Source organism: Nicotiana tabacum, chromosome 2 (assembly GCF_000715075.1).
Source record: "Nicotiana tabacum cultivar K326 chromosome 2, ASM71507v2, whole genome shotgun sequence".
Taxonomy (NCBI): Eukaryota; Viridiplantae; Streptophyta; class Magnoliopsida; order Solanales; family Solanaceae; genus Nicotiana; species Nicotiana tabacum.
The window spans coordinates 116733059-116743751 of record NC_134081.1 but is presented as its reverse complement, the minus strand read 5'-3'; the positions used below and the strand labels follow the sequence as shown (position 1 = coordinate 116743751).

Genomic DNA, 10693 nt, shown 5'->3' with positions numbered 1-10693 from the left:
GTGACACGTACTAGAAAAAAAACCCCCTCTTAAAGTATTTATAGATCTCGTGGAAATGTTTATAATATAATTATAGATGGTAGTAAAAACTTTTTTGGGAAAACATGTCAACCACTTTATCAATTTTTGTCACAACATAGTATATTTTAAATATAAAACACCAGTTGTTAGGTCGATCTATAGCATTTGGTTAGGTTTAATCGGTATACGACATAAGGTATGAAGTGAAGAATACGACAAATAATGTTTTGTTAGTCATTTTTGCTCGTTCTTTGATCAGTACCTCTCGTTCACTAGGTAGTGCTTATGTAAAAAATAACATTACTGGTCGAATTTTGACGACAAATCTGAGCATCAATGTCTCGTATGATCGCCTTTTAAAATATAGATCCTTAATCACAAATGCTCGTTAGTGGACCGTGGACACTCAAAAATGATACTTATAATTGCTCGACCGTCAACCCTTAGTTACAAACTTAAGGCGATCACGGATTTTGAACCGTATATTTATAGTTATGAAAGTCAGTTTCTCATATTTAAAAAAAAAATATTTTCAATAATTTTAGCCAATCAACAATAAAAGATAATTTACAAGGGAACATCATATGTCATTACCAAAGATTTATTACTCATATTGTTATTAATTCCAATTTCAATGTTTTATGTCAAACTTACATACAATAGAGTGGAATGGAACAAAATCAATCAGCACCATTCATCAAAGCATTATCTTGTGATCCTTTGAATTTGAAACAAGTTGCATAAAATCAATGGTTGGATTTATCTTATAAGATGAGATGTGGTGGGGCCAAAGCATAGGCGTGCATGCACACAACACAAACATTAGCAATCTGAACTATTGCTAAGGATTTTTCCAGTAAGTATATAAAGTATATATTTCACAAAGCAATCTCTTCCAAATTTATCAGATCAAATCACACCAAAATTTTCTTTTGTTTTCCTTTCTCCTTTACTACCACATATTCTTCTTACCAAAAAAAATAAAAAAGATAAAAAATTATATAAAAAAATTTAAGGCTAGAAACAATCTTTTTTCTTAGCTGAACATAAAATTGTAGTATTCAAAATTGTTAGTACTACATATATTGATTGGAAAGATTGGAAAGAGAAGAGAAAAGAGTGGGGGACACAAAGTTGAAGGGGCAAAAAAAATTATAGAACAACGCCCTACTTTCCCCCTTCTCATCTCTTAGATCTTACTGTTTTCTCATCTGGGTCGTCTGATTCTTGATTTGGGTATTCATTTTTTCTCCTCAATTATCTTTTTACAATTATATTGCTGTTGTTTTGATTAAATGAAACCAACCATTTTCATTTGTTGGGTTGTTGTGTTTTGATTCTGAATTTTGATTGATCGTCTAAAGATCCGATTTTTATTTATTGAATCTGATAATGTCCGATTGGTTTAAGGTTGTCAAAGTACTTTATTCATTGTAAAGGTGTGAGCTTTATTAGTTTTATCAATCTGCATTTCATCTAATCAACTGGGAATTGAAAAAGTGAATCTTGATGTGTGTATTAATATGAGAAAATGGAAGTTTTTTAAAGCTTTAATTGGAACATTGTAGAATGATGATTGTGTAATTTGGAGATTGAGTTTTTTCAGGAATTTGATTTCTGGTTTTGTTAGGACAATGCAATCTGATCTTGGCAAATTATTCATTGGTGGAATTTCATGGGACACGAATGAAGAGCGTCTGAAGGAGTATTTCAGTACTTATGGTGAGGTTTTAGAGGCTGTAATTATGAAGGATAGGACTACTGGTCGTGCCCGTGGTTTTGGCTTTATTGTCTTTGCTGATCCTGCTGTTGCTGATCGGGTTATCAAGGAGAAACACAACATTGATGGCAGGATGGTAAATTTTCCTAGTTTTGCAAATTTGGCTTTACTGTTAGTTCTTTTTGATTTATTCAACAAGGAACGTAATGTTGTTGTTTGAACCTTCTGATAAGAATATACTTTTGTATGACGCCTAAAATCAAGGGAAGTATGTCATTGCAATGGAGATTTAGGCATCTATCATTTAATATCTAAGCCTTCTTGGTACCGATGGCATTTAACGTTGTATGGCGCCTAAAATCAAGGAAGTATGACATTGTAATGAAGATTTAGGCATTTAGGCCTTCTTAGTACCCATGGTATTTAGCATTGTATGACACCTAAAATTAAGGGAATTCTGACATTGTAGCGGATATTTAAACATTTAGCATTGTATATTTCTAAGCCTTCTTGGTACCCATGTCATTATACCTTGCACACTAAAACTGGCACATTGTACCCATTTTATGGCATATCACATATGCAATTAACTTTGCTACCCTCTACTTTGATTTGAACTTAGACTGGAATAGCAGTTAAAGTTTACAGTCTAATTACTTCTTTCTACTGAAATTTATCATGGTCCACTTATTTTTCAGGTTGAAGCGAAGAAAGCTGTTCCGAGGGATGACCAGAGCACAATAAGTAGAAGCAGTACTAGCATTCAGGGTTCTCCTGGTCCAGGACGTACAAGAAAAATCTTTGTTGGAGGTTTAGCATCCACTGTAACTGAGAGTGACTTCAAGACCTACTTTGAGCAATTTGGAACAATCACAGATGTAGTGGTTATGTACGACCATAACACTCAGAGACCAAGAGGCTTTGGGTTCATAACCTATGATTCAGAGGATGCAGTGGATAAAGTATTGCTTAAGACCTTCCATGAGCTGAATGGTAAAATGGTTGAGGTCAAGCGTGCTGTCCCCAAAGAGTTATCGCCAGGTCCAAGACTTGGTGGCTACAATAACTTTCCATTAAGTAGGATCAATAACTTCCTTAATGGTTACACACAAGGATACTCTCCGAATACAGTTGGAGGATATGGAGTCAGAATGGACGGTAGATTTAGCCCCATTGCTGCTGGAGGTAGGAGTGGTTTTGCTCCATTTGGTTCTGGTTATGGAATGGGTCTTAATTTTGAACCAGGGTTAAGCCCAGGATATGGGGGAAATGCAAACTTCAACAGCAGCTTGAGCTACGGTCGAGGACTGAGCCCTTATTACGTTAATAGTTCGAATAGATTTGGTGGTCCTATTGGTTTTGAGGGGGGAAATGGAGGAAATAGCTCATTCTTCAGCTCAGCAACTCGGAATTTGTGGGGAAATGGGGGACTGGGGTATGGAACTAATTCCACAAGCTCTACCAACTTTGCGGTATCTGGGAGTGGGAACATGGGGTCTGGAAATTTTAGCAACACTGGAGTTTGGGGATCATCTTCAATTTCATCCCAAGGTGGAGGAAATGTTTCTAACCAAAGTGGTAATCTTGGTTATGGGGGTGATGATAGTTTATATGGTTTGGCTGGAGGCTATGGAAGAAATGTTACAACAAGCGGGGCTCCTGCATCATCATATCCTGCATCTAATGGTAGCTATGATGGGGCTCTTGCTGATCTTTACAGTGGTGGTTTGGGATATAGTGATTCCGCTTGGCGCTCTGCAAATTCTGAGCGAGATGGATCTGGTTCAATTGGTTATGGACTCGGTACTGCACCGTCGGATATGCCACCTAAAAGTTCAGCTAGTTATGTTGGCGGTTATGGTGTTGGTAAAAGACAGACAAACAGAGGTAAGCTTCTCAATAACCTTTTGTAGCTAGTAGTTGCTTCACCTTGCTCAATTCCTTTAATTTTCTAATGAACATTGATCCGGATGTTGGTGGTCGGTTTTGTTAACTTGATTTTGTTGATACAATAATTTGCCATTAGGAGCAGGTGATTTAATGTTTCCCCCCTCTTTACTTGCTATCTTGGTCCTTACATTTTTCTGATCTACTCGAGTTTGTTATCAAGGTTTTTCTTTTCGAAACTAACTGGGGAAGTCATTATAGGGGTTCTCTCTGTAGAGAAGCATCTTTCATACTTGCACATAAGATGTGATATCTAGCTATTTTACTTCTGCATCAAGTTCTTTATCTAGAGCATGCTTGTGCTTCGGATTTTTTGTTTACTCATTTTGAAACCTGCATATGAAGTAGAAGCAACATTGCAAGTCGATTTGCATAATTCCATTTACCTAAAGGAAAGTGAGTCTTATTTCGTTTTCAAGTTATGGTCAATTAAAGCAAGAAAAGAACTCTGAGAATTAGTTGGACAATTGATAGAAGGAAGCATAAAAGGAGCTACAAGTTGGCTATTTCTGGTTTATTTTAGCTTGCTTAAAATCTATCCAGGTATTACTAAAAGCGTTTGCTTCACTGATTAAAGTGACAAAGTAATATAACGCGAGTGATGTGACTTTGAAGGAGCTTACCGTTTGAACTTTAGGCGCAAAACAATGTTGAGTTAGAAACAATTGCTTCTTTCAATGCGGCTTTCAAAAATGAAAAAGAGAGAAAGGTAGAACAAAAGATATGCTTCTATCCTCGTGGGCGCACAAAACAGAAACTGAAAATACTAGGCTAATCCGCAGGTCTTTACATTGTTCGGCCAATTCGTACACTTTCCTATTCCTCTATTTCCAGATTGCGTATATGAGATCCAGAGGGGCAACAACCCATTCCTTGGGCCTTCTCTTCCTTTTCCTGAAAGCCAACTATACAATGCTCCCTTTACTGTGCTTGACATCACCCATTGTACTCCGAACCAATTCAAGATCTTCCACCGCAAAGTCGTTTCCACATGACAATGCAAGAAGAGGTGATTTACATCTTCTTCCGATCATCACATAAAACACCACCTAACATGTGTAATCCACCTGTTTCTCCAGTTATCGGCTTTCAAGATGGTTTCCCTAGTTGCTAACCACTTACAAAAACACTTTGTTTTAGGCGCCTTGGGTATCCATACCGATGAATGTGATAAAGCTAATTCCTCCCTCACCAACAGTTTCTGGTAGTAAGCTTTAATTGATAACATCCCATCTCTCCTTGTGCCCCATCTCGTAACTGTGAGATACGCTCTGCTTGTGAAGTAGTTCCACTAGACTTTGGATGCACCCATTTTCCAATCTTGTAAGTTCCGTCTAAATGTTAGATCCTATAGAACTACTAGTTCTTGTAATTAGTGTAAGGTTTGTAGCATTGACACATTGTGTGAGATGAATAAGTTTGACAAGCTCGTCTGGAAGCTATTTTTGAGTTCTGCTGCCACAAAGATTTTTTTTGCAGTTCTTCACATTATGGTTCTCGGACATAGGTTAATTTATTTTTCGAAAAGAAAATTCACTTTTTTTGAATGTTTGTGGAAGTACTATAAATTGTGATGTTTTCCATGTCAAAATGACAAAAGAACACATTTAAAAATAATAGTCAAAGATTACTTTCTTAGCTCCACAGAAGCAAAAATTGGGCACCATTTTCTCCTAAGTGAAGGTTGAATCTCTAGTGCGGGAGATGTTTCTTGAAAGGCTTTCTGAGGTCCATTGGTGATTGGACCAAAGCCAGTAACAACACTTTTATGTTCAGGTAGATTGAGCATTATCACTGATCGAGCACCAACCTTTTCAAGTTGTGGTCAGCTCAAAATTTTAGAAGCAGTTCTTCCATAATGAAAATTTCATGCGCAATTTTAAATGCCCATGTACTTCATTTATGTGAGAGACCTCTACTATTGATTTAGCTTATGTTCTGTTAGAAACCTCTTTGTCTTCGCTTTTAAGTTATGATCTTATGATGTCAATATATTTTATATGATTTTTGTTACATAATCTTCTGATCCTAGAAGTTGCAAATATTGACATATTTTATCATGTGTTAGCTTTTGGAATTCTTAAAATTCAAATACCAGCTTAATGCTAGTCTGCCAAATGTTTGTTTGCTGTGTTTGAAGATAACTGATTGATGTTATTGCATCGTACAAACCTTAGCCCCAGTAGGGAAGAAAAGAATAGAGGAAAAAAGCTGCCAAATCAATTATATATACTCAAATTACTGACACATACTATTTCCGAATTTACTGAGCTAAAACTAGTAACATCGGTGATACTTTGATGTTCTAAAATTTGTGATGCTATGTGGTGAAGTGATATTCGTGGATAGAGCTTGTGATGCATTACCATTTGTAATTGCAATAGTTTTTAGGTTGACAAATAAACCTTCATTTCTCTTGCTCAACATCACAGTCTTTTTCTAGTTTACCTCCATCTTTGACCTCTTTGTTGTGATCATCTTTTCTATAAGTTGATGACCAGTTAGTTTTTATGAAGCCTAATTGCTCAGTGAAAGCTAGAAGCAATTTTTTTTTTTGAATTGTCGTGATCATCTTTTTTTGAAGCTAGAAGCATTTAGTTGATTTAAGTTATATAGTGTGAAGATTTTTTACACTATCAATGTAGTTTAACATGTTATAGCGGGTTAGTTCACGTCTTTACCTGATTGACAGTTAATGCTTATCATAGAGATTTACATGTACTTACCTTTTAAGTGACCTAATTATGTAAATGTTCATAGAATTTAAAGTCTAGTGTTGATAAAGGCTCGCTTAAAGCACGGGTAAGCCCTGAAGATCGGTGAAGCCCAGTGTGTGCGCTTTGCCTCGCGTAAGTGGCACTCTAGTGTAGGCGTAAAGGTGTTAAGGCGTGTGCACCTTCCCCGATGGGTTATGTCTTTAAGGGAGCAACAATATATATGTAGCTAAATTATCGTTTTATCATTTTTTTTGCCCAAATAGTTATTGTTTGTGTTATAGTTACGTTTTCTTGCATTACATTTCTATTTTATTTAATCTTCGTTTGTGCTTTCTTCGCTAAAGCCCACACTTCAATTACGCTTTGCGCTTAAAGCTCTAACATAGATTGGCGCTTTATTGAGTTCTTCACTTTTGACTACTCTGACTTAAACTCTTTTTTGATATCTTTTGTCTCCTAAACTTGTCAAAATGAAAAATCCAATAGATTTCTTCTCTTCCTCACAGTAGTCAGTTTCCTCATGTGGTGTTGTCTGATACTACAAAGGTGGTGCTTTTGTCTCTTGACCAATAATACTACTCCCTCTCCCGATTTATGTGATACACCTACCTTTTTAGTCGAACGGTACTTTTCTATATTTAGAAATAATTTAACTTTAAACATCTCATTTTACCCTTAGTTAGATGATTTATAGACACACAAATATCTATGCCTTTTTTTAGATCACAAGTTTCAAAAGTCTATCTTTCTTTCTTAAATTCTGTGCCCAGTCAAACAACATCACATCGAATGGGATGGAGGGACTACTTATTTGTGGGCATCTTCATGAATAAATAATGACTTGTGAATATATGGATATGAGAACAGCTTGAAAGAATATTTGTTCGTGCCTTCCCTACCATGTTTTTTTTTTGACTAGAGGAAAAGATTTTATTAGTATAAAAATTATAAATAACTATTGTAGTGGTGTTAGGAATTCTATCAACATGACTGCTTCATATATATTCCTGAGGTTGTACCACCTAACTAACTAAACACTTGACTTCTCTCTTTCCACGTAACCCACAAAACAACGGCAGTACAGTGATCCATATCTTCTTTCACATTCTGAAGATGTTTAGAAAAACCTTTATTTTATATTGATTTCTTTTATAACTGAGAAATCCACTGTTTCTAGCTTTGAATGGGCGCCTTACGACTTCTCCACTTAAATACTAGGGCTTGGTGCACTGGTCAATATTTAAGCTCGTGACATGGGCCTACTCCTCATCCTGCTCTATAATACCTTCGCTGTAAAATTACCTTTATAACTGTGAGATGATAGGCGATGCAAAAATAAATGATCAGGTGTTTCACTTAGATTTCGAATAGCGGTCTTCCATCAATCAAATCACCTTTTTGAGAAATACACCGTCAGAGCTCCTTTCACTCAGGTAGCATTTGATGCAAAGTGCGCTCTTTCTTCTCTGCAAATTCTTGTTTCAAAAGGCATCATGAGCAACCACCAAGATGAAACAATCAAGGAACCTTAGTTGGGGCTTTAGTTTCCTGATAATCTTCCACGATTCTGTTCGGTACTTGGAGAGGTAATGAGGGACTTATAACATGACTTGACTGAGAGAATTCTATCTTTCTGCTCAGACCATACCAGTATGCTGTCTATTTCCCAGTCTAAAAAGTCTCCTAAACAGAGTTCCCAGCCATTAGCAGTAAAGCAATGAGCTACAGCTGTCTCCATGTTTGCGCCAAACGTGAATAAATCAGGGAATTCTTTTCTATTTCCTACTCTGAAGTGAGTCTTTTCAGCGAATTTATATCGTCATAGATTTCTAAAAAACTTCCATATTCCAACCCCATAAGAACCAATGCCAGTCACATCAAGCACAATGGTTCTGAGAGCTAACCTTTGCTTGAATCGCTCCAGAGGCATCTCTTCTTCTCTGCTGTATCCCAAAAACAAGTTGAATAACATGTTTTTATTGTGAGCCCTCAGAATTTTGACCCTTACTCCTCCTTCCATCTTGCTTAATGTGACAGAATATCGTCAGATTAACTGGAGAGATATGTTCTCCTTAATCTGTCCATCCCTTTTCCATTGTTGCTGGAATGGCAGCAGGGACATCACGTATGTGGGTAGGGAATCTAGAACACTGTTAGTAAGTGTCTGCCATCTAAGGATACATATTTCTTTTTCCAGTTTGAAGGATTTTTTCCACTTTCTCAAATACTTGCCATCCTTTTGTTATTTTATAGCTTACACCGAGGCATTCAGTATTTGGTGTGTGTGTTTGGGAGGGGGCGGGGACCCTAACCTGAAGCCTGTATTGACCGGGCAATGGACATAAGGGGGCTCTATTTTCTGTGACTCCACAATTGCTTTTTTTTTTGTTGCACACTCATCCGACTAGAAAAAACTAGTACTTGCGTCATGTTTTCTTTTCTCAAACTATATACCATGTTCGAGAGAAAGAGAATAAAGATACTGTCCGGAAGCAATAATGCTTCATGATACATGGCTGCGAGATCATTGGACATTCTACATTTGCGAACTATCACTTTTTTTTAAAGATCCAGGGAAGTGTTATAACATACACAACAATTTAGAAGAAACAAAATAAATTCAAAGACCAACAAAGATTGTGATGGAGTGATAAGTTCTCCTTCATCCTTAACCATGTCTCTAGTTCGAGCCCTTAGTATAAAGTTGTCTTTGTTAGGGAGCGCTTTACCCCCCAATGTGGGGCTTCCCGGCGTGAACCCAGATTTAGTCGGGTCCTTAATGTGTGTACCGGACACCGAGTGGGAAACCAAAAAAAGAGAAAAGAATCAAAGATTTGACTTGAATATTGTTAACCTTGTTGATAGTTACTGGAGCAAATAGAAGTTCTTTTTGCTTAACATTGTTTGTTTTTCTACATTATTTAGATGCTAGTTCTTTCTTGCTATTTTTCTCGGAATGAAATTGTCCGTGTGAATAAGTTAATGGTAAGTCTAACAAAGCTTTTCAAAGTAGAAATATGGTAGTTACTTTCTCAATTTTTGGTTATTACTTTTCTGCTTGGTGCCTAATACTGTCTGATCTAAAAGATTTCGTTAGTTCCCTCTTCCCGCTTGTTGCATATGTATCTCCCCCTCTTCTTTCTTGTTTATACTTTCACTTATTTGTTGCTTATGATGTCAAAGTCAAATCATGCTATTCTTAACCCGCTGATTTTGTATTGATGCAGGGATTGGTGGCTAGGAGAATATTGCCAAACAAGGGTGTTACATTAGGTGAAAAATTTGGTGTAGAATCTGAATCATGAATTTTGCATACTTCTATAATTATATGAAGTTGAGAGAGGTTAAAGAATTGGATATCCTTTTGTAGGGCTAACTGGAGTGCCTGTTTTGAAGGTCTAGAGATAGAAGTTTACAAGATTTTGTGCTAAAGGTTTTTTTTGTTTTGTTTTGAGTTTATGTCTTTAGGAATTCCCCTTTCTTTTTCCCTTGAGTGAGGTGTAAAATCAGATTGCGGCGTATAGTCAGAAATGTATCATGCATCTCTGGTGAGGCAGCGATACATACACAACAAAATAGACAGAAGTTTTGAGTAAAATGTTTAGATTTAATGTTTTTTTCGCAGTAATGTTGCTGCAAAGTTGCAGATTCTTGTCTGGTAATTTGTTTGCTTTGTAGTTTTCCCTTGAATGGGATTTTTCCTTTCTCCATTTGAATGTAAGGGAGGTTGTTGATTTAGTGTGATACATTTTAGGGATACCCATCTAGGGTACCCCTAATGAATAAATTACTATATACTTTGATGCTCATTTACTTATTATCATTTGAATTGAGAATCTTGCACATATTGATGTACAGTATATATCATTCTGCTACAAATGAACCAAAAAATGCAACTTCTTTCTTTGAATGAAAAAATTCTAAGAAATTTAGAGAATGCCAAATTAATGTGTATTACAACTTTAAAAGTTTTTAAATTTCATGTGATATTTTCATTCCCTTTTTCACACTTTTGAAACATAATAATAACATTAAATTGAAATCAAGATCCATTTCGAGCACTTCGATCTCAAGTTTGTCATGGGCACAAACATTAAATCCATGTATATATATGGTTCACTCAAAACTCCAGATTTCGACACGATGAGTTTAAAAGAACACTCTGAATTAACAAAGTAAAAAAAGGGCAGATTGATGGACGAAACATCCCGCATTCATGCAGGGTCTGGGAAAAGCTGCACCCCAAAGGGTGTGATGTAGGCAACCTACCTCGGTTGTTGATTCCACC

At 36.4% G+C, this 10693-nt stretch overlaps 1 protein-coding gene across 2 annotated transcripts; it reads left to right on the top strand.

Moving 5' to 3' along the window:
- Positions 1-911: 911 nt before the first annotated feature.
- LOC107767326 (heterogeneous nuclear ribonucleoprotein 1) lies at positions 912-10211 on the top strand. Of its 2 annotated transcripts, XM_016586294.2 has the most exons (5): positions 919-1257; positions 1652-1877; positions 2440-3628; positions 9633-9678; positions 9776-10211. In XM_016586294.2, exons 2-4 carry the CDS (start codon positions 1656-1658, stop codon positions 9644-9646), a joined length of 1425 nt encoding a protein of 474 aa, XP_016441780.1. In that variant the 5' UTR covers positions 919-1257; positions 1652-1655; the 3' UTR covers positions 9647-9678; positions 9776-10211. The 2 variants fall into 2 exon arrangements, with proteins under 2 accessions (XP_016441779.1, XP_016441780.1); XM_016586293.2 differs by having other exon boundaries at positions 912-1257; positions 9633-10211.
- The last annotated feature ends 482 nt before the right edge of the window (positions 10212-10693 follow it).